This window comes from Corapipo altera, unplaced genomic scaffold, assembly GCF_003945725.1.
Source record: "Corapipo altera isolate COAL_440 unplaced genomic scaffold, ASM394572v1 0, whole genome shotgun sequence".
Lineage (NCBI taxonomy): Eukaryota > Metazoa > Chordata > Aves > Passeriformes > Pipridae > Corapipo > Corapipo altera.
Window position 1 is genome coordinate 39445890 of NW_020884872.1, and position 27349 is coordinate 39473238.

Here is a 27349-nt window from a genome sequence, read left to right on the forward strand (position 1 = left end):
GGCAGGTGTCTGCAGCAATGGGTGTCTTCCTGCTCCATGCCCATAACAAAGCACTGACTGACTGGGAATGTGCCGACACAGCATGGCCCTTCCAAAAGCAAGGGCACTCACCCTGCATATATCTCCTTGAGCCAACAAGGATAGAGAGGGCTTGTGCCTTGCTGAGAAAGAACTCAAGAGAGGTGCCATCCCTCTGCAGGGCCCATGTCCCCTGGGACAGGAGGAGCCTCCTCCTCCAGGAGCTACCTCCGAGTGGAAAGGCTATGAGGGGCACAGCATCTGTCCTGCTCCAGGCTCATGGAGAAACTTCTCCCTGCGGGAAATATCAAAGTGCCACCCGAGTCTCTCTCCCTCCACATTTTGGACACAGGTCTTTAATGAGTGGCGGAAAACAGATTAAGAGCCACCAAATGCCTGCTGGGGAGTGGGAGGGGGAGAAGTTGGCAAGAAAATGTTTTGTATGAGTTTCTACCCTGCTTAGAAGCTTTTGCAGCCCCGTGTAGTAAAATCTGTCTCCTTCTCTCCCCACCTGGCATAACTCCCTCAGGACTGATTTCACCAGTGTAGGAACCAGTATAGCACAAGCAATTAGCCAACGCAGCCCCTTCTGCTCCATTGTAAAGGTTCAGAATTTGCCCCCAGATGGATCCTTCTAAGAGAAAAGCCTTCAACTGTGACACAAAACACATTTCTAAAGTATCTTTCAAATACTAAAACTGTATAGAGAAACTTTGAGTACTAGTATAAGCTCTCTTGACCTCTATTTATTCATCAGTTTTCACATTAAAATTTCACTTGGCCACTCTTTAAAAAGATAAACAACATAGCAGTGGCCCATGCTTAAATCCCACCAGCACTCTTCACCTTTGCATAGAGATGCATCTGAGCCTATATTAAGGCTGAAGCTCCAAGAAGGTGGCAATTTACCACAAATTCCTGAATCCTCCGCTCTGCAGTGGAAGAAATATACATTACCCAATTAACATAAACGACAGCAAATGCTCTGTGTTCTTGGAGGGAGAGCTAACAGCACTGCAGTTCAGCATGCACAGAGGCATGGCAGCACCCTGTGCTGCCATTGTCACCCTGGAATGGGATCCAGCTTAGGTGGTGGCACCTCAAAGCTCTGCAGTATGTCCTGGGCAAGGAGAGTGGGGAGCTGGGCTGCTCCCTCACTCCCAGCTCCTCATAAAGCCCCGAGATATAATGCCCTATAAAGTTCAATATAATCCCTGTGGGTCGATGAGGTCCCATACAGCCCTATGGCAGAGGGATGCTCCAGGGCAACCCTTCCAAGAGGCAGCCTAAGCCTGGCACCCCTGGGACATGGTCCTGCTTTCCTAGCAACCAGGGGCTGGACTGGGATGGGTTGGATCCCGTGTGGCTGGGGCCGTACACGGAGAGCCCTCACAGGGTCTGCAGCACGGCCGGAAGAGGGAGGGAAGCATGGAGAGACCGCCCTGTGAGGCAGTGGGAGCTGGACCTGGCCCAAGCACGAGGGCGCATCGTCTCCAAGATACAGTGGCTTGGGGTAGCTTTTCCTAAACAAAGAGCATTATAAAGGAGCCACTGCTGGAAATTTCCATTCCTTTGTTGGGTTGATGCTGTGTAAATAAATGCAGTCCTAAGATTTTTCATAATCCTGGAAAGGTCCGTAAATGAAATTGTATAGTTTGCCAAATCACTGGAGTTCATATATATTATTCCTCAGCTGCCAGGAACATGATATACAATGGCACAGAATATAATGCAAGAAACATATGCTAAAAGTCTTCTTAGAAGCACTCTGTGCATTTGTATGTGGCATGTACAGATATTTCTTTTGTTTTGCTCTATGGGATCTAAAATATTCAACCCATATTACAACTTGGGTTTGTGAATTACTTACCTTAACTCTAAATAATCCTTACTTGACAAGTGACTTTGGTGGCAGCATTTAGTTATTCCCTGGTTTAATGTGTGGGTGCTTTGAAAGCATTATAAATTAGTACGTGAGATAAATGTGTAATCAACCTTTTACTTTATTCTTCTGCTTTTCTTTATATTTGAATTTTATTTAAAACCAAGACAATTCGAGAAGATCCCAATTTTGATAATGATATTGTGCCAGATGTATTTATAAGTTGAATGGCTTAAAAATGCATTTTTAATGTCTTACTTTTTTGTCATATATGAACACTCACTACATATAGAAGAGATTACAGTCCTGTATCCAGTATATTGGTAATGTAAATGTAGGAGTTACTTAAATAGTAAAGACTATGTACCCTCATTGTTAGAAATCATATCTTTTTCTTAAAATAGGCTAATAACTTCTCCTGCTAACTCTACCCACTTGAATTCAGTTAATTGGTATTTATAAGATCACTTCCCTGTTTAATGTGGTACAAATGCTTCAGAAATTTCTAAAAGAAATTGTCCTTTAGACTACCGGAATGATGTTTATTACTCTTCTTTTTAATTTTTGAACACACTGACATTTATCTTATATTTAGACCTTCCCAACAGCTATGCCTGCTTTCTTTAGGATGAATATTTTTATTTTGAAAATCATATTCCTTAGTAATGCAGTTCTACTGGAAATATATAGAAATCTTTTTAAGCGCTTTTCAGTTTTAGATCTCAAAGTTCTAGACAAAAGAGAGCACTTAATGAATAGCTGAATAAAATACAAAAGGTACTTTTTCAACATTTGTCTTCTACTTGTCCAAACTACATGTTACCATTTATTTCCTAGATATGCTATTTTTCAGTTGGATTAGAAATGTAAAAAACAGCCCCACAACCAAAGCAACCTAGAAACCAAACCAAAGCAACCCCTCAAACAGGACTATCTCCATAAGGTAAGCCCTAATCCTTCTGGCTTGCTGGCTAGCTCTCTAATTTTTTTCTGTTTGGACACTGCCACAGCACTTCTAATTCTGCAGGGCTCATCTGAGATCCTAATTTTTCCTGACCTCAGTATTCGTATTTGGGGGCTACTATGTCAAAGCATTTCAGCCTCCAGGATGAAGTAGCCTGGTTCAGTCTTCTTTCAAAAGCAGATTATTATGACAAATGTAGGTCTCAAATTGGAATAGATTATACAAGCTTATTACTGTATTTTAATATAAAATATTGTTAACTAAGGGCATCAAACTTTAAAACAAATTAATAGTACACTATGATCCCAGAGACTGCAGACTAGTAACTTATCTACCACACAAACAGCTGCACAAATCCCTCACATTTATTTTTTCCAGGCTTTCAACTTTCATTAATAACATGGCAAACCCATGCAAGTCTCAACCATATTAATCACAGCTATATTTTTAGTCTTACTGACATGAACACTTTAATATAATAAAAGGGAAAGGAAAACAGAAGAGGTGTTTCATTAGGGCATGAGGATTACTAAAACTGCTGCGTGGAGTATTTGCCAGGAGGTGGTAGGGGAAGAGTTATTACTTACATTTTAGCATGTCACTAGGATGCAGAGTGAGAGGATCCCTCAGTGAGATATGTTTGCTTTGAAAAAAATATTAAGTAATCAGATGGTCCAAGCTCTTCTTATTGACACAATCATAATAGCAAATTATAAACTCGGTTAAGGAGTTGTCAGCATTACATGGAAAACTATTTTTCCAATTTTGTTATAAAGTCTGGTAATATAACAGTTCTACAAGATCCAGAAATTCACATATTAACCTGCCTGTCCTTTTTTATTGATAGATGGCTACATGCAAAAATATATGAAGCATGCAACCTGGTTGATTAAAAAAATAGCCCAAACCACAAACCCTCAGCAAATTTCCTCTGGTAGCTAACTACAGGAGTTTATAACCTATTTTAAAAACATTTATGAAGAGAAAAAAATCCCCCAAACCCCAAAGCCCCTCACCCCCCCCGAATGGCTGATACAGACAACCCCCCCCCCCCAGTATTATTTCAGTAAAATAGCAGCTTCAAAACAAATCCAAAGACTAATGCTTGCCAAATACAAAATTATTCAACATTAAATGTTTGGCTCAGTGATAATGTAATACTGGGACTAGAGTTAAATTTAGTTCAGTCTCCTAATTGACTGTTCATATGACAGGGGTATTCCTTAGATGAGTTTCTGACATTAAATGCAGCTGAATGAATAGTATTGAACACATGAGAAACATAAACAATATTTGGCTGAGTATGTTGTTTGACTTTCTTCTTTCTGCATCTACCTACCTACACATTTACACTAGCAGTATGTTTATAATGAGCCTTTTGTAAGGGAGCCAAGCTTTGTAAATCGGAATAATGGGCAAAACCAATCACACATTTTTTGCTTCTATATTGTTTGCGTGTAGAAAGCTACATTTCAAAGCCAATGGGAACAGAACAAAGAGATACAGTCATACAGCATCCTTATAGTGACCCTGAAATCACTGCTCAGGACAGAACCCGAATATCATAGTCATGGCTGTACTGGAAACACCCAGGTACCACAAAGGGGATGCAATAGCCTGCTGAAGAGAAGGGCAGAGCAATAGCAAATACCGTGTCAGACTTTTACTGAGAAGAAAACATAATTTCTGTTTTGACCTTTACAGCATTTTTAATGTACAACATCTGTAGTATCAGAAATGCAGGGGAACAGGGAAGGCACACATCCCAATCTTTTTCTACCCGTCAGAAAGCAGAAAAAAAATGTACAGAAAACATTTATATGGCACCAGAGAAAGTGAGACCCTATGCACAATCTTATAGATGAACTTCACGACCGGAGGGATTTGTCTCCTACTTGAATGTCACACAAGCACATGTGAACTATTCCCGCTCATCTGCAGTCCCTGTTCTGACATTGGGACTTCGCTTTTTAACTAGCCCAGGCTTGGCTGCAACTAAGATAAATACATTTGGCTGCAACTTTTTTTTCCTTTCAAAAAGAGGCAAACTGGATTATAGCAAATAACCTTTAAGATAATTAACTGACAATGCTGCAACTAGCATAAAATCTTCCTTCAGGCGACCCCTAATTTAAGTATTACTGGCACAAAGTGGAGACAGATTGTGCATCACCACCGCAATATTTACATAGCAGAAACCCACAGAGCAGGAAACGTGAGACTCAATGATGCACTAAATTAGGAACAATCATATTCTAGTGTTAATTTGCTTTCTCCTCTATCCAAAATTCAGGTCCAGCAATTGGTACAAAGGCACATAAAACATTCCCATTTTTAACGATTAAGAACCACAATCTGCAAGCAGTTGTTCTCAAAAGTACCTTCACTCACTACTGAGCACGTTTGCAGGATCAAACCCCCAAAAGTGAAACAGGTCTACTGACATAGATTTTTTTAAGAAATCCAAGGCTTCTTAATCCATTTATTTATTTCCATAAAAGATGTCTGTGCGCAAGCAGTCCGAGTTGTCTGCCAGGCTACCTGTCTTTTGGTTGCAAATACTTTCATCTGACAGTAACACCGTGATTCTCCGGCATAATGGAGAATCAGTTCTAATTCACTGAAGCCGTAGATATATGCAGGTACTCAAAAGGCTGTGTAATCAAAAAATTAAAGTTAAAATGGGGGGAAAGAAAAGATAGTAGTTCTATTTCTAAATATATTGGGAGGCAAGACATTTATAATAAATATAGTCTATAGTCTATTCAGAGACAGATTTCATAAGCATTCCTCTCAGTTACAGCACACTTCATAAGATAAATGCAAAGAGCCATCCCCAACCTTTCTAAACCTTAAATATTATTCAGATTTGCTTTCCACTATGGTATATTAACAGAATATTTACCTTGCCTAATTGCTGATGTTCTTCAAAAGCAGAAATCAGTTCTTGTGCCCACTTTATTTTTTCAGGGCTCGGAGAGAACTGTTCCTGGACAACAGCAATTTGGTTGGGGTGAATCACCTGCTTACCTACAAAGAAGATTAATAACACCAGAATCATGCATCGACAAACAGATGTTCAAGCAAAATGTTCCAACCACTTGAGGCTCTCATATGCCTTGCAGACTTTCTTGCTCTTTAACTAATTATTTTACTTGATTTTTTTTATTATTTTTAAAACTGAAAAAAAGGCAGATAGCTTTTTACCAGAATTTTTTAAGAATAAAAATATCTTGTGCTATGCTTGCATTCAGTATAGTTTAAAAGAACTCATGATTCTTTCTCCTCCCTCCCCATTTTGATCCATACTTCTTCTCTCAGTCATTTCAGGTGCAATTGTTTGTCTGGGGCAGTCAATAACACTTAAGTATAATGCATCTCTGAATTTAACTATATAAATAACAGCTCCAGACACTCTTAAATAAGTTGTGTTAAAGTGTGTTCAGAAAATGAGATCTGAAGAAGATGGTGAGAGATTTGTAGGACTGAAAAGTTACCAGTAACCTAAGGATCATGCCCTAAATTCTCAGTATTGGCTTAGCATCATAAAATCTTCAATGGTGTTTAAACTGTTGTTGCTGCAATTGTTGGCAGTTGCAGGTAGGCTGCAATATTTATTTAGTCACCACTATGCTAAATAACTACCAGCAGTGCCCTGAGGTTTTATGAAGCAAGGTTTTTTTAATCCTTTCTTGTATAAACATATGTTAAGAAAATAAAAATAGATGTTGCCTTTTTTTTTACTAGAGATTTTCAAACATGAATAGACAGCCACATAATCAATTTTAATCCGTGACTGTATTTAGCTACCTTAAAACAAATACATGTCTAATTTGTTTGCTAATTTTAAAAGTGCAACGTTTGACATTATTAGTTCATTTCTATGCGAATTTCACAGACCGGTGTGATTTCTGCAGTTTGCTTTCAAAGTGTTTGAATAAAGAGAGGCTCCCGTAATTCCCAGTTTCCCGTGGAATTAATAACTCTCCTCGGTTCCAGATAACAAAACTAGTTAGAGGGATGAGCCTGATCCTGCCAACCTGCCAGCAAGTGAGCAGTCCCCTGCAGACCAAGGGTCCCCCAGCGCTGCCGTCCGGCCGCCCGCTGCAGCCGCTCGCGGGAGCGAGACTTGCACGCAAGGAAAAGTTTGGAGTGTCAGGACCTACGGAGGTTTCCTGCACAACGGGGTCTGCTCCCCTGTTCTTACGGACATTAAGCCAGCTGTAAGTTAGAAATCAGCCCACCACTTGATCTGAGAAGCCTCATGCGTGACCGCAGAAATACACGTATTTTCAATGAAATAACCACGGCAAAAAACCCCTGGGATTACTTTTATCAGACTACAGTGCATGTGGGTGATAACCTGGAGTACAAAGTAAATCTACTTAATTAAATGGGCAAAGAAATAGTAGTCTTTCAGTGTTGCTGTGTTCCTTTGCTAAAAAGCCATAAGCGGCTCAATTTTATTTCCTATTAAATAACGTTTAGTTTATGATTTTACAAGCATAAAAATACTCAGTTTGAAATTTCAATTTCATAACTATTTTAAAAATAGTTTAAGAATAGGTAAAAGCTTAAAACCCTGTAAGAACTACATTTTTTGAAAGAAATTACACAGATTTTTTTTTTTAAGCCAATGCTTTTTACATGAAGTCTACTTAAAGGTTTTTTAGTCAATTTAATAAAATGCCATCATTATTAAGATAATGATGTTCCTTATTTGTAATGTAACAAATTCTCACTAGGTAAACTACTAATTCTAAAATCAAAGTGTGTACCAACAATTCTTGAAAAATCCTAAGGAGCTTAACTTTCTGGGAAAAATATTGAGTATATTTTAAATTACATTTAAAGTCAGTCTATAATTATAACAAAATTAAAAATACATATATATGATTTTTAAAGTGCAAAACATTTCTGTAAAAAAATTTGCTTTTATAAAGATACGTGTAGCAGTAAACTATGCATTTTATCATTAAAACACTACTGAAGAATTTACAGAGAATATAATCTAACTTTTGATTTATAGCATTTGGTTGATTTTTGTTACAGACTACATATCCAAATAACTGTATAACAGACATAATGCCATGTGGGAATGAAGCAAATATTTTAAACAGAATTGTTGTTATTGACAAGTTACTGAGAGAGTGCAAAATTGGAAGACATTAAAATTTATGACCATGAAATCCTTTTTACAGTACCACTTGATATATCGTGCTTTAAATCAATACCTGTCAAGTCTTTGAGGTAACTGTATGATGGTGTCATTTTAGTCTTCTACAAAAGACTGCAAAAGAGAGGAAACCTATACAGTTTCGTATTTATATCTGGCTTCTCAGCATGTGGCACAGGACTTTATATAATAACTAAGTTGTCTGTTAAAGTGTATGGCAAGGTTTACCTAATTTTTTACATAAACATTTCTAAAACCTATGCCTATTTATATAGGCAACACACTAAGTCCACAGGTACTGGCATTGTAAAACATCTTGCTGTGTGTCTATGGCTATATATGTATATAAATAAATATATACACATATACATATGAAAGGACTAATAATTTGGCTAAATTACATTTGAAAACATTTGATTTCATGTTAACATACTCACTGAAGGAAAACCAGGCTGCTTTTAAGATAACTAGAAAAGAAAACTTCGTTACCATAAGCAGTGAGGTTCACAACAGTAATTACATATCTGGTAAATTCTTTGTTATATTATTTCACTTGTTTAATCTTGAGTGAACATATTTGACTACACTAAGGTAAATTCTACTGGTGTAATATGGGGATATCTAAGGATATATACCTTTAGTGAATATTTTGGATTTGCATTGCTTTTGAGGGTGGTGAATTCAGCCTTGTGCATGCAAATAAATGAGTGTTCTCCAGCTAAGAGAGCAATTTGGAAGCCTCAGGTCATCTGATTCTTTGTGAAAAAGTAGCAGAAAGGGACCTTATATATTTAAAAATTAGAAGAATTGCATGTTTCGGATGTTTTATTAAGGTGACACTTCAGTACTTTACCCTCACGTTATCAGAGGACTGTCAGTGACAAATACGATGTACATACTTCTGCTTTATACAAGGTCATGGATTAAGCTAAGACCCATTTGTAATTTTCTGTGATGAATGAAATTGGAAATGTTAAAATGTTTCATTTATATAAGGTTTGGGGAAAAAAAGATTTTTTTTTCAGTTTTGAAATTACATTTTATTTTAATCAAAACAAGCAAGAAAAATTATAAAAGCATTAGATAAACTGCAAGCAAAAGAAACAAAGAACAAGTGAAAGGTTTTAAATTGACCTAAAATATTTTTGTTCTTTTTTACAAAATGAAATGAAAAAATGCTGTTTTGTTTTAGCTTAAACAGATTTCTAAATCCCTCCCCCCGCCCCCCAAATCAGAAAAGTCAGTATTGCCTGTCTCTAATTATGATATTATGATATTATGGTCAGGTTGTTTGCTGGATTTTGGAAATGTGTTTTTTTCCTGCAGAAAGGCAAGAGGCAAAGAGCAGGAGCTGTGAGTTCACCTTAATGAAGTCTGTACCTTTTACAGACCTTTATTCCTTGTATGGAAAGGCAAGACACATCTATGGCCAAGTTAGAAAGTCACTTTACACTCTAAATTACCACATGTGACCTTTTTATTTTTCTCCTGTCTGGACCCTGTCAGACAATGTCAGACAACTTCCACCATAAAGTCAGTGGAGTCCAAACCACCATCAGCACTAGTTGTGCTGAGCATTTCTAAATTTCCTAAATTGGCAGCCTGAGTTAAGTATTTAAATGCACATTAAGCATTCAAAAAGAGTGCTCTCTAAGGTGCTAGGCATCTGCAACTCCATCTTCTGTCAACAGGAGGTTCAGATACCTATGTTTTTTCAAAAATCAAGCCTTTCCTTAAGCTAGGAAATATTGCTTGAGACTAGGTAGCCGTCAGCAGGTGCTACCATTCAGCAGCTCTATTATTTTTCCAACTTCAAAGGCAGATGAGTGAAGGGTGGAAGTCCACGTGGCCGTGGATAATGTAGCTGTGAGGAGCTAGCCATTTCACCTCTGAAACAATATTTGGTTTTGCAAATGTCGAAGCTCAGCAGACAGTAAAGCAGAGTTTGTGCTGAAGAGCATTGATTGCTATTCTTTCACTGGCACGCCGAAATCACTTAAAATAACACTTTTTTTTTTTTTGCTTGGTGCTTTAAGATATCATGTAAAGCTAACTGTAAAAACAGTTTGCTAGGTAGCATTGCCAGGACCCATGCTTTTGTTAATAAAAACCTAACGGATGTACTAGTACTATATGTATATTCTAAGTGATGGTTAGAGAAAAGATAATGTAATGTTCATCCTATATGTTAGAATTCTCTAATGGACGTGTTAAATGACTGTTTTCTATTGCAGAACCACAAACTTTGGTGGCTGTGCCATCCCAACAGGGTGTCTGAGTGACCTGGTACACCAATCTCAGTGTAACAGGCTGCATTACAGGACTCTGGGGCAAGGAGCCTGCTGCTCTTGCTGTCTGCCAGTACCCATAGGTGTCACCAGCACTTACTGGCAGGGGAGCCAGGAGATGAGAAAGAAATCAAAGAAAATAACAAGAAAATAACTTTCTCCTAACAGTTAGCATACGACATTTGCTTCTCCCCTCCTTTGCCTAAAAAGTATTTTTTAACAACTGCCATAGTTACAACAAAGAGAAAAGGCTCCAATTGTTGAGTGGCCATTGCAGAGTACAGTATCACCTTTCCCATGCTCTGTGATGGGATGAATCACTGCACAGCCTCTACCCCAACTTCTCTTCAAAACCAGTCACACGCTTCATGGGATGTGGTTTTAAAAGGCAGCCTGTGACTTTTCAGGCAAAATTTCCAGCTGGAATTTTTAAGATACTAATAAACATAGAAGAGCTTGCTATAATGAGTTTTTCAATAAATGACCTGAAATAAAAATCAAGTTATTTGTCTAAGTTACAGTAAATGCAAATTTACTGTAACTTTAAAATGAAGAAGATACACGTTATTTTAAGACATCGGCAGAAAGTCATACCGGTGAATCCCATTGAGGCACCTTCTCTTGATTGCCTGCGGAGACCGTCTTCATCATGGAAATCGATGTAAACAAGGTCTATTGCTTGAAGGCCAAATGCCTTTGCTGTGACTATTATTTTTTGCCTGGCATATAGAATATCATGAGTTTCCTTACTGCTTGTTGCACCTACGAAAATAATGAAAACAAAGAACAGCTGACGAGAGTCTTTTAAACCTTTCTGCTTTAAATAGTTCCTGTTTAAAAAAAAAAACAGTAAAGTTTGAGATGCTATAATGAATTTAGAAAACAGAAGAGGGGAGTAAGGTTATATAGCCACAATGATACTCCTCTGAGGAAAAAAAATGCTGCTTTATCAAAAATTAAAAAAAAAGCCATCTCTTGAAACACTAGCTCATAAATTCACATTTTGATTTGGTTTAAATTAGAAGTTGTAAGACTGAATTCAGTGTAAGCTTTCTCTGGAGAGGACTGCTGATTTGGAACTAAAATGAAGCAATTATTTGATTTTAGTATTTACTGCATAGACAGTGAGAAGCATTGCGGCAAGAGAAGCTCTACAAAAATTGATATACTAGGTCCAACTAAATGGTTAAAAAATTCACACTGTGAATAGAATTGCACTTTCCTTCGTTCTGATTCTTGTCACAACTGATGTCCTAAGCTGAATATTTAAGCTTTAGTATTTGAATGAAAAAATGACGGTAGATGACTTCTGAGAAGAAGCAAAAGTATTCATGAGACTTCATGTGCTCACAGGGCACCAGCTAATCAACATGCTCATGTGAAGCCTAGTGGTAAAAAAATAATAATAATAATAATGTCACTATTTAGACATAGATTTCCAGTTTGTAAGGAATATTTTATAAAGCAATGCTAATTTTTACATTAACATACTTATTTTTAATTTAGGAGTTGATAGCTCTGTGCTTTTATATTTATTTTTAAACTGAATCAGAAGCTAAGTGGCCTCTTATAAAAGAAATGGTGAAGCACTTTTTATTTTTTAGGAAGGCTAATAGTGGTTTTCATGGGAATATGTGGCTATATTGACATGTGACATATTTAAGTAAATTTATGAAAGCAAAATGTAGCAGGAGAGTATTTGTGCATGATATCAAAAGCCTGACTGACAGTTGTCTATGAAGAAGTGATGAAGCAGACACCAGAATTTTGGGACTTTTAAATGTAGTTCTAAAAAGCATGTGCATATTGCTTATTTATATAGTATTTTAAAATTATTTCAGTGACTCAACAGGTTTTTTTTCTCATTAATTTTTGGTGTTGAATGGCAAGAAGCACAAGTAAGTATCAATGCCCTGTAAAACCCAGGGACCATGTTTTATATGTTTTAATTTGCCAGTGATACATTCTGCACTGAAAAAAATTAATGAGAAAAGTGAAAACATAAAATGCAGAATCAAGTGTTGTCATTGTTGCTGTTGGATATGCCATGGGCTTCTCCAATGCAAATGCCATACATAAACATTTATAGTAAAGAGACAAGTAACAACCTATGCTGGCACGGAAATCCTCTCCTCCAAAGACAACTGCGTCCAAATGAAAGCCAGCCTGAGATCCTTTTTTCAGTGCTTCTTCACAGACAGCCTTCAAATGAGAACAGAGTATTAATTTCTACAGAAATGCAGGATGGAGAGACTACAGAGGATATTACTGCAACTCAGTGTTACCGAAATACTTCAGCGAAATTTGGTCCTATTAAGCAAAGCTGTGGTAGGTGCTTGACTATGCACACTGTTTTAAAATGACTCAGCAAAAGACAAAAAGTATTTTTCTTTCCCTGAGCACCTCTGTCCCTAGACTGTGTAAATACAGGACAACATAGCAGGTTCCCCACCTTCTGGTTAACATAATGCCCTGGGTATTACTGTGATCACTCCTTCAGATATCTACGTAACAATATGAAACAAAACATTTGGCAATTACTGCTTAAAAGCAAGCAAAAAGTATTAAATTTGATTAGTTGACATGCAATATATCTGCATGACAAACATAATTAAAGATGAGAATCTCTTTTATGAAATAAATAATATGAATGGTTTAGAATTATTGTAGATTCCTTATGGGATATAAGGATTTCTTATAGGATTGCCAATTTAAAGTCTTCTGCTACATATAACTAATAATTAGCTAAGGAAGTTAAAAATGCAACAAGTGCTGCAGAAAAGCATTAAAATAAAAGTAAGAAAAATATTACTCTAAGAAGAGAGTAACAGTGCTATTTTATATCGATGTTTGGATAATATAAGTATTTTTTAAGGCTAAGGTACTTGGAGAGAGACAGATGTCATTACCAGCTCTACTAATGGGTGTTCTTCTATGGCAGCTGGTGGGACACAAAATTATTCTTTAACAGAGTGCTTTAAAAGGCAACTCTCCTGCCAACATCAGGAACTGCAATATTAAACCTCCACTATGAAATACTGTAGGTGAAGAAAAACCTCAGATGGTTTAAAATATGATTTAATTCTTTGTTTGTACACTGGACAGGAGCGTGTCCGTTTGGTTACTGCTTTATTATGCTCCTAGATAGGTTAGCGTGTGCTGTAAGATAAATGGCTGTATCAAATGAGCAGGCTGCCTGTGAGGCCTGCCAGTACTTCTGGAGGTACTTCTGATCTGTGTGTCCTCAGCTGGTCTGAAACTTTTCCCTTAGAGCATGGGAGGGGAACACAGAGTTTCTTGTCCATGCACACGGTCTTCCGCTTTCATTACCATGCTGCCTTGCCTTTCTGAAAAATCTGGATTCAATAGTAAAGGTTGGGGAGTGATTTATATTAAAATGAAATTTATAAATTACTCTAAAAAATGAGCATGTTTTTCAGATATTTTCAAAGTTAATTATACTTCTAATCTTAGCATTAAACACTCCATCATATGCACAAAGAAACTATACCACGGAATTTGGTTGTAATGTTATCAGTAGAAACCATTATAAAGATGCAAGTTTAGCAATAGTGAAAGGATGATTAACTCTTTTATCTAATTAAATGTTATACAGAAGTTGAGTCTGACAGCTACTAAATAGCCAAGTGTACTGTAACACTGAGTATTCCAAATCTTTGGAGAAGCCTGTTTCCACTCCAAGTGTGTTCAAAACAATAACAGGAATGCAGAGAGGTTTTGTTATTTGGCATGGACTGTCTGGAACTGTTCTGTCACTGGAATATTTTGAATTTATGAAGGCCTTTACAATACAGACATCAGAGTTCAACGTGCAAATGTTTCTGGAGATTGAACAATATGTTTAGTATTTTTTAACCTCTCTTCCTTGGTGAAATTAGGGAGAGACTGAGGAGTATTCTGCTTATCCTAGTTTACTGAGATGGCAAAATATGAACACTTCAAGACTGGCTTACCTTGAAATTGAGCAAGCCCATTGCAGTTTCCACAAAGGGGATAAAATTCACTGGCTCTACAAGTGTTCGACCTTTTAGATGATGTAAGAATTTGTCTGAAAACTAAAAACTAGACAGAATGAGCTATCAGAGAGGAAAAAAAGAACAGTCTAGTTGTATACACAACACGTTAATTATTCACCTGACTATAACAAACACCTCTCCCCACCCCAAAATCTGATAATTAAAAAAATTAAAGCAGCTTTTAACAAGGCCTGTGATTTGAAACTGCAGCATTCCCATACATTTGGAGGTTGGTTTGCAACAAAAAAAAAATCTAGGCTTAGCACCTCTCACCCTGGCTTAGTGCAATGCAAATCCGCGGGCCCTGGAAAACAATGAAGTGCTGCTGTACCTGAGGTCCGGTTTTGTTTCAGGTCCAGCACTGCCAGCACTGGAAGCACTCCCCAGCCTTCTAAGTGGCATCCGTATTATTCATTACGGCACCATTACCCTTTTGTTCAATAGGCTTTTCTTCATAATTTTTTAGCTTACCTAGGAAGGCCTTAAAAAGGAAGTTTAATTCTTTGAAGACCAAAGCTTGCCAATTTTTTCCATGAGACCAGTTCACAGCTAGCTCTGAGCTGCCAGTGGGGTAGCCCAAATTCCAAAATCTATCATCTGGAAACATACAAAAGCTCTTGCACAGATTTTTCCCCTTTCAAAAGGAAAAAAAAAAAGGGGGGGGGGAACCTTCAGTCCTATATTGTAAATCTATTATATCTGTCCAGATCGCGTAATTTGTGTCAAGATAAACATATTGCAGGTACTGCAAAAATGTAAGTAAATAAAGACAGAAATAACATGCATATATTTTAAATTTAAGGAATATTCGACTATTAATGGATATCAAAGGAAAGGGAATTTTAATCATCTCTCCATTCAGTCTCAGTTGGGTAAATCATATCTAAGAGATTTGCATAAATATAAACCATCAAAGACTTTTCATCTTCAAAGGGGGTTTCAAGACCCTATAAGCTTTGTACTGTAATCATCGCAGGTCACAACCCTGCAGGAATAAGGCTGCTATGGCAACATAAAAAACTAATGCTTAAGGCTTAGCATAATATTCTGACTAATAGAAAGGAAACTCATTTTAAAAGCTGGCAGCCTATTTACCAGAAGCTGGATTAGAGGTGTTATTTCCCCTTTTAGCTTCCCCCCACCACCCCTCCCCAAAAGAAGGAAAAATCTAATCACCCAGATCTTGAGAAAAAAAAAAAGCTTTGCAGTGATTTGCAGTAACTTTACAATTAGGCCAAAATAAATCACAGCTTTCTTCCATGAAGAATTCTGCCCTTCCCATTCCTGCTTTCATCGTCACTCTGGCCCTCTCTGTAACTTTTCTTTGGACAAGAGAATTCCACTCAAAAATGTGCAAGGAGATAAAAAAAACAATCAGTGCAATTCACTCTGTACAGTATGGCAGGTACTACAGTGACAGAAAACAGTAAAGTTGACCCAGGCAAATGCAAAAAAAGAGGTAATATAATGGTATCAGCATATATTCTTACGATTCCTATCTGGTTTTTATTTTCTTACGAGAAAAAAAATTGTAAAATGCTACTGTGTGTATATTTTAGGTGCAAGTTAGGGTTTGTTTTATTTTACAATATTTTAAAAGTCATGCTCCTGGGATTTTTGCTATCTTTTGTTTTGAAGGTAAAGCAAAAAAAGAAAAAAAGCACATTTAATTAAATATTGCCTCCCTTCCTCTCCCTTGTAAAAGATTTGCAATAAGCACCAATACAAAAGGTAACGAGTGGAGAAGTTTCAATTAATTTTTTTTTTTTTTCCAAAGGAGACGATTAAATGTTTCCGGCCTGGTAAAGTGTTCATTTCAGGGAGAAAGGGGAAAAAAAAAAAAGAAGGCGGAGGAAAAAAAAAACCCACAAAGCTTGGGGAGGGGATGAAGTAGCAAGGCCTCAGCAATTCTTTCAATTCCAGTGCACACCCAATAGTGTGTTGGGAAGAATGCACACTGGTCAGGATTTGTGGGAGAATTGTCCCGCTACAAAGGAGGGAGAGTTACGCTTGTTATAGTCCAATAAGCCATGCCAGTCAAACAAGTACCCACACTAGGGACAAAAGGAAAGCAAGAGATTCTCACACAAAAGAAAACAAGTAAGCCCATCTTTTAGTTGTGCATCAGCCTCCAGGTTTTCTGCTGCACATAAATAAAAATGAAGGGAGGGGAGCGGGTGGAGGGAAAGAAACAGCTTCTGGGAGGCTGAAAAATCATGCCAGAGTGAATTTTGGGTAGATTGGAAAAAGAAGGTAGTGGCGTTAAGCAGAGTGTGTTCTTTGTGTGCAAAGGTTGGGCAAAGGGAGAGGGAAGCGAAAGGAGGACAATGAGGCAGAAGCTGCTGGGATTGGCTTGTTTTCCATGATGGAAATAAAAGTTAGTGAGAGGGAAAGTGGAAGAGGATGAGGGGACAAAGAGCCCTGGTATCCCACCTCCCTGCAAAACCTACTTGGTGGCAGCAAGGGCTCTGCCATTTTGGTATCATTAATATTCATTACTGACAAGTTACGTCTAACACTTACATGGCTGTAAACCCTGAGAGGTATACTCTGGTTAATTTAATTAAATGTTGGTGGAAGGGGATGGTGTGCCTTCCATCACGAGCAGCAGAGGCCAAAGGGGCAGCGCCACAGAACGGACGGGGCTTGTCACACCCCCAGCATATCGGGCTGTGCTCAGCTGTACGTTCATGCCTGATCTCCATGGTTTGATCAAGGTTAGATGCTGAGATTAAAATAGATCCTAATATGCCTGTCTGCCTTTCATCACAGCTTGCACACGTGCTAGTTGCTTGTCTAATGGTTTGCAAAAATATAAAGTGAATAATTAAGCATTATTCCTTTACTGTCATGTTGCAGCAATAATGGTATATCTAAAAAAGTGTTCCTCTTTTTTGACAATTAAAACAATTATAGCATAATTAGGCCTATTTCAAAGTTTTCTTAAGTAATTTGACATGCTAACCATTTACATTTCAGGTTTTTATTGGCTGAAAAGTCAGTTGTGAAACAAACACACCTGTCAGCAATTAAAAAGGAAGAAATAGAGAACTGTTCAGGAAATAATATCTGTGCTAATTAAAAACACTAGTTAAAAGCTTCCTGTTTGTTCCTCCAGTTGCCCCAAGGAGTGACCTTCCCCCCAAACTCATTTTTTCATATGTTGCTAACATGGTTTTCCATCTCCTGCTTCCAATGCACGTAACTAAGGCTCGTGGACAGACACTAATTTTGCTTTTTAGAATAGTTAGAGAAGCATCAGGCACTTACTCTTCTATTTTTGATCATATACTCTGACAGCAATATTGGTTCTTGGTTGACCGTGGGAGAAATAAACCTGGTTTTCTTTATAAATGCAACATGGTCCATATATGTTTTTTATACAGCGGATCACACACACATTTAAGTGGATGCATTTCCCAACTACCTTAGCCAAGCAACAACATTATATGGTATATTTGCAGCCTTCCCCTTAACTTACAGTCATTCATGTCTGTGCCTGTGTGAACTTGGCCCAAGAGCTTCAGTCAAAAGCTACTGTGTTGTTGGTACTCACCCATCTTATTTCTTCGGCATTTTCAACCTTTGGCAGCATCATGCTTGAAGGAAGGGTCTTGGACCGCAAAAGCACCTCTAGATCTTCTTCTGCAAGGCCACTGGACACAGAGTTTATCCTGACACATTTTTCGGCATGGCCAAAGTCAAACTCTTCAAGGGTTTTCACAATGGCCAGTCTTGCTTCTTTCTACAATATATATGAGTTTAGAGGCACAAGAAAAGAAAAATAAAGCATATTTTTTATTGACAGAAAAAGTCACTGAGAAGAAAACTTGTTGAAATACATAGGGAAAAAGCTGGACAGCCAGTGTGTTGGTGTCTCTCAAATGTCTGTTACTCTTGGAGCAGTCGTCACCAGCACCTTGCAATTTTACCTTCCACTTTACTGTTTCTTTATAACTGGTAAATTAAATGCTTAGGGTTTCTACCAAAACAAGACTTTTGTGTCTGCTACTGCTAAACATGTCTAACAAACATAAATCTTTACACTAAGAAAATGTGTTGCACTAAGTATCTATTGTCTCAAAAAATGGAATGTTATTAAATCTGCATAAAATAACTAATTTTTGTAATTCATCTCTATATTGTCTGGACATCAATAAGCACAGATGTACATATACTTCTTTGGTTTTCCTTTTCTGCATGTATTCAAAGTGTATTAAAGACAGTAGTAGAGTTTACAACTTGCGTATGAAAACAACACTGAAATAACTTGGAGATTTTTTTTAAACCTCATGAAAAGATATTCTGCTGGCAAAAAATAAAATCTCCAAAAACACATGCTTCCCCTGGTAGCTTGCTATTTTTGTGAATGCAGATTTACAAATCTGTTAAACAGTTGATTTACATGAAGAATACTTGCATGCTTTTCTGAAATAAAGCGAATTTCTTGGCCTTGAGAAAGGGGTAGGGGTGGAAGGAGGATGCTGGGCTCCCTGCTTCCTGCCAACTGCAGTTTCAACCCCAAATTCCTTCCACTCACCAACAACCCCTAACAAATTCGCATTGTCAAAATGCACACTTATCAAAAGTCATTTCATTTGTGAAGAGTTTTTATGGGGCTAATAAAACTTTAAAGCTCCTGACTCATGGAGGTTCAGTAATGACTTTAACAATATGCAGTTGCTGAATAGAGATGCTTTTCAAGAAAGCAGGCAAATTCAAGGGGAAAAAATAATTTAAAAAAATCATCAAAGTTAATATCCAGGCTAATACCAATCAGCAAGAGAGCACATGACAGTAGATTTAAACCAGACAGATACAAATCTCTGCCAGTGAGAGGAGCAGAGGTGGTTTCCCAGTGTGGTCTGAGTTAAACAGTGTGAGGGAACAGTAGCTTACAGTTGTCAGGCCCGATGGGAACAGGGTCTCCCAGGCCAGTTTAAGACAGCTCTGCAGCATACTGATTTACAGGGCTGGGACCCCTGATAATTAGGGTAAGTTTAGAGCAAAGCAGTTGATGGCTCTAACTGGTTAAAAGGAAGGAATAATGAAGCAGAAAGCTAATGAAATCTGAAGTGAACAGCCTTCAGCTTGGGGCTACTAACCATGCTTCTCCCAAGGTTGGGAGCATATGCCCCTTAATCGGACAGACAGGCACAAGGAGCCCATGAATGTATCCCTATGTTGCGATCAGGGGGTACGTTCAGAGGTAATCTTTGGAAAATGAAACCCAAAACATTTGAACTGCTGTGAATGGACTTTGTCTGGGGCCATTAGGGAAGCCACATAAAGATGTATGCAGTTTAGTACAAACATGTCCAGCTGGAAGACAGCTCTGGTGCATAGCTGTCTAAAATGGCTCTTCCAAATTAGGTAAACCAAACCATATGATGCTAATACTGGATAATACAAGTCCCCTATGTTTTCCTTCTCTAACTAGAGATAATGGGTTTCTAGGGCTGGGCTGAAAGCTTCTGGATATGATGCTTAAAAACACACTCCAAACCAATTTATGCTTTTAATTAAAGTCAGATTATCACTGTTTCAGCACACACCGATCCAATTTGCAAAAGAGAGATCTCTCCAAAGTATCCACTAAGGCAGCATCCAATTCCAACTGAGGGCAAACTTGCAAACTAATTTGTTGTGATTTTTTTTTCCCCCAGAATATAATAACAAGTAATAGATCGTCTCATATCTCTTTTTCTCCTCAGTCTGCAAACTCCCTTCCCAAAAAAGACAGATCATGTCTTTCTAGGTATATTTCCACACAAAACACTTATTAACAGGCTGTTGCTGTTATCAATTTACATAAACTAAATGTGCATCCCTCTGGTACATATCCCAAAAATAACCAACAACTTCACTGAATTTATACCAACCAACAAACATGGGGAGGGGGTTGTTGTTTTTTCCCCATATTTTAATAGAAAATATGTTGCTATGTTAGTTAACACACCCATGCCATCTGTTGGGTTGAGAATTGATGCATTTTCTTAGAACCGCTACATTTTAGATCTGTCTGCCTAGATACTCCAGGAATGGAAACATTTCCCTTCCCTGATGTAGTACTACTCACTGCAGTTTCCACATCAAGATTCAATTTATGTTTTTAATTGTGGAACAAACTGAGGGCACCTGGCTGCCAAAGCCAGAGCTCATGATGGGGTTGACTCAGTGCCGACCCTTCCTACAATGGAGAAAATTCCATTGATGTTCGTGGGGTGTATCAGCTCTCCACGCAGGTTTCCAATAAAACATTTCATGGGTAAATAAAAAAAATATGCTAAAACCTCTGACTTAATCTAAAACCATGGAGGAAAGGGAGAGCCCTTTCTGCCTCGTTACACAGGGAAATGTAGATGCTACTCTTATGGTAGGATTCATGAAAAAGCGAAAATTCTAAGCTAGGTAAACTACTTTAACATAAAACAGAGAAAAAAGTAGTCCTTGACATAATAACATATTTACAGAAGTAGATGCAGAAATAAACACATTTTTCAGACACTGCCAAGAATGAGCAAATGAGAATTTTTAAGGAATGGTGAAAGAAGTTATTTGCCCTGTTCTTTGCACAAGAACTACAACATCAGATAATACTTGGTCATGAAAGAATAGTTGAGAAAGAAATAAACTTGGTTGTTAAGTAAACTATTCCATGCCCAGGTAGCTTGGGATGGTGATATCCTCATTGGGTCCTGCCTGAGTTGGGTTCTTAACTGAACTAGGGAGAAAGACAACAGAGAGCTTCATGGTAAACTGTGGTACTACTAAAGATATTAAATTTGCAACCTGTGTTGGAAAGCCCATTGGGAAAAAAAAAAATTGTTCAGGGTGGCTATTTTAGTATCCCTTCTGTTTGACTCTGAGGAGGACACAGGAAGATGTTCATTACCACGTGCAGCTACGCCAACTGGAGAAGATAAAGGTTTTGGTGACGCAGCATTGCTGACAAATCCACTGCTACCCAAACACACAAACACCGAAATAAAAATTGGGAATACGCGTATTGCTGGCTCGACTGGCACCCATTAAACCTAATAACTAACCGTTCTCGAGAGTTTCTAGCTCTGAATTATCAAATCTGCAAAGAAAACAACATCCGTCCACTTTTACACTCCAGTGGAAGAGGTGGTCCCTCGCGGCAGGGCTGCGCGGTCTCGCCATCTGGAGAATAAATCGAGTGTGAAGTACAGTATAGTTTGGGACCAAGCTCCGTGGCGGCAGCCCAGCAGTTAGTTCATTAGTCCCAAACTTGCAGGGATTAGTGCGTTATCAGCTCTACTGTTGGATGGGATCAGGCAGGCAGAGCGCGAGACTTGAGGAAGGGGGTGGTGCTAAAGAAGGAGCCCCTTGGGCTTATTTATAAAACTGCACAGTATAAGCGCACCTAAATAGGTGCTTTTGGTTAACAGTATTAGAAACAGTTTCCTATCAGCTGATTCAGTACCTTTTCGTTTTTCCTTCTTTTCTTTATTTCCCCTGCTTTTTCCTTTAAGTTATATGTCAAGAAATAGAAATTTCTGCTTCAAAACAGAAGGAATGCCAATGAGCTGGAAGCTCAGCCACCCACTCACCCTGGACACGCTGTTAACACAGCAAAAATGAAGCAAAGATGGTCAGATTAACAGCAGATGGAAAAATTACATTTTCTTCTTTCTTTTCAAACTGGTATGATACCCTACAAATCAGTTTTCCAGCACTGTGATTTCTAGACCTACCTGATTTTGAGGACAAAATCTCCGTTTTGCTTTAACATTCTTGCCTAGTGGTACCCCCTTGTTTTCTAAAGACCTTCAGATATATAAAGATATATATAATATAAAGATAGTGGTCATACTTAAAGATATGTTTATGTATAGATCTCATCCTGTTAAAATCTTTTGGTAATAATTCTTCTTATGGAAATATAAATATATGATGCACTAAAATGGCAGGCCAGGATCTATCATCCCCATTGCCATAATAAGTTGGCATATTTCAAATGGGAGAGGAAAAATTAATTACTATAATCACAATTGAAGTTCTTTTTTTGTGACAGGTCTGACATGATAAAAACATACAATTATGTGTTAATGTTAATTCCTTGGAGCGGTTTGTTTACAGGACTTGACATTGCTGAATCTTTTGTCACTTATATTAGTGCCTGCCCTACGAATGTGCCTTTCAAATAAGATTTTGTAGAAGTGCACATATATATTATATACCCATAGTGGCTTTTGTGCAGAATTGAGTTTCTGCAGGAGGAAAGCCTGACATTTTTTACATGCTTAATTTTCCATCAATGAAGTGGTGCCATACAGAATGATATTTCATTTAGTTTCAAATTCACAAATGAGATTGTCAAGAGAAAAGACAAATTATATTTGTTTTTAAGGAAACAAAGAGAACTCTTAACTGTGGGGCAGAGCATTTCTGAAAGCAGGAGGTGCTTGTCTCATTAGACTTGCCTTCTACCTTACATGCATCAGGTACTTGAGAGAAAAAAATCTTTGAAATGGCAAATACTTATTTCTAGTTAGCCTTGTTAGACTGAAAAATTGTTGTAAAATATGCATACATCACAAAGTCTCCAGGAAGTGGTTATTAAATATTTTCTTATTGTTATCCTTGAGCAAGTAATCAGTTAATGAGTTTTTAAAGACTTAGGAAATTTTAAAACACATTTTCTTTTGGTTCAACATGGAACACACCAAACCCACCATAACCAAACCACATAATCCTAAATGAAAGAAGGGGCAGGAGTGGGGAAGAAGAGGGGGAGTAGGTTCTCCATCATGTATGTCAGTGTTTCTCCTCTGTTTTTCATGTGTTCAGGCAAACACATGCTTTAGGGTAATGCAAGACACTGATTTTTTTGCTACTCTTTCCTGAAATCTTTAAATTATTTCTTTAATAATTATTTGGTCTATTCAAGCCTTTTCTTTTTTTTTGTACCAACCTTTTCACTTGTCTGAAAAAGATTCTTCATTACATAATGACGTATCTAACTCTGTGCATCTCTAGCATCTGCTGCTTTTCTGTCTGCTCTGCTAATTGTCTTTACATGCAGTATATGGTCTAGCAACACTAAAATGACACAAACGTCGATAATCAGCATTGTGAACTAAGCAGCAATTTAATTATGCTCTGCTGAGGAAACCTAATTTCTTTGCCCATTTTCTTAGAAGTTTCATTTAAGGTTTAGGAACACATCAATGCACCTATCGACAATATATATCCTGTGGTTTTAAAAGACAAGGTCTCTTAAGCTGTCTAGGAACAGCTGGGAGCAGCTTGCCACCATATAACTTTAGCCTCTCCCCTCCTCTACCAGCATGGCCAATGTGGATCCTGGAGGTATTAGGTGGGGGCCTATCCAACATCATCAGAGTTGGATAATTTCTCTATATGCTGATCAGATGGCTCTCCTGAGCTGCTGTGAATGTGGAGAACTAGAGAACAAGAGCTCAAGGTCCACTCAGACAGCAGTCCAGAACCCAAGGCTCATGAATCCTGATAAACCTTTAGGGGTGCTTAGCTATGTAAGCAATACATTTCTTCTGAGCCTAAGTATCCAAGGATGTGTGTATTAGTACAACAGCAAGACATTTTCACAAGTTGTCATCAAGATATTTTTCTGACTTGCACATATCTCATAGAAATTTAAACAGAGGCCAGTAGGATGCTAAAATGAACTGGCACATAGAAATATTCACATAATATGAGGACTGAGTATAAATATGTCAGTATCAAAAATAATACAGTGTGGTATGTGTGCGTGTGTGTTCATAAACACAGACAGGATTATACCTTACAACTGTGTGTACAGAAATATTTCAAGAGGTTTTTAATGACAGCACTATATACAACAGCTTAAATAAATGAAAATTTTGTTCATATAAGTAGGCAGCTATCCTTCTGTCTGCCAACTTTTATAAACACTTACAAAAGAGATATAAACAACCTTTCAATTATGACAAATCCAGATAACAGTAATTTAAGATGGCTGCAAGATGTAGTCTCGTTACTTTTTTCCCTGGCTTTCTGAGGGTACTTTTGGTTTTGTAACAGATTAGCATTAGTGTTAATTAGTCTTCCTGAACAGTCCAAATGAGCTGCTGCATGATGAAATAAGGCCACAAAATACACAATCTGATGTATCAATAAAGAAAAAAAAAAGGCTTTACTTTTCTTTTATCTGGCACATGAACTGAACTGTATGTTATGATTATTTTTTATTTAAAAATTAAAAAAAATTGAAAACAGTCTAAGATATATTTACTTGACAGTATGTAATGGATAATTATGGAAAATGTGTACATTTAACCATCAATTTTTAATTTTATAAATGCATCTTTTTGTTAATGCTGATAGTGAAATACATTAATGTCTGTCAAAAGTACATCTGCTTTAGCAAACTATCAATCCCTGTTCAACAGCTGATTTCAAGTGTGATGATTCAAGTGAGATATGGATCAAACGTTTTGAAGATCAGCAAATGGGTACTGTCAGAGGCACTGTTTAATTACTGCCTCAATTATTTAATAGATTAATTGAAAAAAATACTTAAAGCCAAGAGAAGTAAACAACAGTTTTCAGAAAAAAAACAACTGACTAGAGGCTTATGTCTGCTTGTACTGAAGGAACTAGTGTCTGCTCCAAGCAGCTTAGAAGCCCCTAAGAATGAAGAAAGCATTAAGGAAAGTCAGGTCAGCTGTGCCATGGCATTTTTCATCCTTTCCCTTTCCTGGAAGAAACTCTTCCCAGTCTACCTACAGTCTCAATAAAACTAGGTGTTTCAATGAGAAAGCTTGGAACAACTGAGCATGTGTTCTGGTTGTGTAAATACTGATTAACAGCTCTTGTCTCAGTTTTCACAAAGTGCCTTATCTGAGTTGGTAAATTAGCAAGTTAATATTCTGTAATGTGATCAAAACACCATTGAATGCCCTAAGTCCAAGTGTTTACAGGTCATGTTAATAGTAAAATTGTAATTGTACAAAAAATCCTCTCAACTCTTCATTTTCAACTTATATTTCATTAAGTGGTGTCACTTCGTACATCCATGTGTTTCCATGCAATGGGTTTAGTAGGGGATTCATGGCCCTAACTGGTCACTCAGGTATCTTATGCTGGGTAAGGCACTCCCAGGAAGTCCTCGCACCAGGTAGGTTCTTGAGCCATCTAGAAGAGGACTTCTGAAACCACCTTATCTCACAGGCACTTTTTAAAGCAGAGATTACTTTATGTGGTCCTGTATGCCCTTGTGAGATCATGCCATTAGTATCAATTTCCATTTATAGACCTTCTGAGAAAATCTGTACCAGTGGATAACATAGCTCCCAGCTTCACCTGAAGGTCTTGGACCCCAGCTGCCCACAAGGCACAACTGCTCATGTACATTCAGACTCTCCTTTGGAGGACTGAATCATCTGTTTCCTCCAAATCACAACACAGGTGTGGTTTCAGAGATGGATCTCTCCAGGCATCATGCCCAAAGAGTGGCTTGGGGAGGACTGCACCAAGTTCAGCTGCCTCCATCCTGCGCAGTCCTGTGACGCAGCTCCAGCAAGGCCTGTGTTCCCTCAAGCACTCCCATGAGCCATCTTGCCATGCCCCAGGGTATGCAACACATATCCTTGGATGAAGTTTAACAACCCCCCCACTGATATGCCACCCTGCTCATCTGATGGAAATTAAGAAAAAACACCTAGAAAAATGATCATACTACAGGTCCATCAAATCCCCACGAGAAGACACAGAGCACTCGTATCCTACTTATCCATCACTGCACTTAGTCTGCTCTAGAGATTTGCCCCTATGCCGTGGGCTCAAGCCCCTCTGTTGCACTAGTGAGGCCAGCAGGGATCTCTCCTTGGATCAGATGCATTTAGCATTATAGAAGTAGCCTGTAATTGCAGTAATTCCATGGGAAACTTTGATCTAACAAGCTTCTCGCTAAATTGACACAACTCTTGCCTTCCTGCAAAGCAAACTGGTTTTATACATGTGTTTCACAGCCAGTGCTTATGTCAACAAAACCCCACCTCATTACACTGTATTTTGCCAGAAATCCTTCTTCCTTCTCTACCAGAAGGGCTTCCTTCTGATAGAGAGCTCACTTGGATGGGTGACTGGGATGAGTCAAGGAACCCATGCATCCCACTCCACCCCAAATGCAGGTTTTAGCACCTCCTGCAGGCAACATATTCTCAGATGCTCCTAATGATGATATGAAGCCTGTTACAGCTAGCTGTTCACTCTTGGCAGAGTCCTGGAAGCATGGGCACTAGTACAAAAGCAACTGCACTCCCTTCTTTCCACCCCCACATCCCAGAAGTGGGAGAGAGGAAACAGCACTAGAATGCCATGTCCCACATGTCCTTGCATCAGCAGTGACTAGCTGAGGCAGACACTGATCCCTGATATAAAATAAAATATTAAAAAAACCCTCCATGACTCATGTATTCATGGCAAGGAGTAAGAACCTTTTAGAAATGACTTCACTTGTTTTCTGTGGTCTAAACCAAACCTGACAATTTGAATTTTTCCCTGCCTAGACCTGTGATTGGTGTCAAAGGAACTGAGATTTTTTTCTCCAGTTTGAAAATGGGACCTGAGAACGTGGTTATTTTCTGGGTCAAATCTCACCCGTGTTAATCCTACAGTTGGAGGATGGTATTTGTACACCACTGATAGATGTATTGTACTGGTACAACAAAATACATACCCTTATAGACATGTGGAGGGGAACCCTTAATTGACTACTGGTTTTCTTCAAAACCTCTTTAAGTTCCTCATTTAGATATGCCTGACAGCAGTGGAACAAGTTATTGGAACTTTGTGACATTTCTTTCCCTAAGCTTTTTTTTCAACTTTATTTTCCTGATGAAATCAATTATTTTTAAATGCTAGGCTGACTGAGAAGGTGCTCCTTATTGTGGCTTCTGGAATATCTATGAAGTTTAAAGTAAGGTTGGTGCATATTCCCCAATAAAAGGA

General features: G+C 38.1%; 1 protein-coding gene across 3 annotated transcripts in view; it reads right to left on the minus strand.

Moving 5' to 3' along the window:
• The window catches only part of CLYBL (citrate lyase beta like), a 153456-nt gene that overhangs the window by 10955 nt on the left and 115152 nt on the right, over positions 1-27349 (minus strand). For all 3 annotated transcript variants that reach the window (XM_027644690.1, XM_027644701.1, XM_027644696.1), the window contains 5 exons: positions 17922-18110; positions 14303-14404; positions 12437-12530; positions 10923-11090; positions 5770-5894 (listed from right to left, as the gene is read on the minus strand). In XM_027644690.1, coding sequence (XP_027500491.1) covers positions 5770-5894; positions 10923-11090; positions 12437-12530; positions 14303-14404; positions 17922-18110 — 678 coding nt within the window. The remainder of the gene's footprint in view (positions 1-5769; positions 5895-10922; positions 11091-12436; positions 12531-14302; positions 14405-17921; positions 18111-27349) is intronic.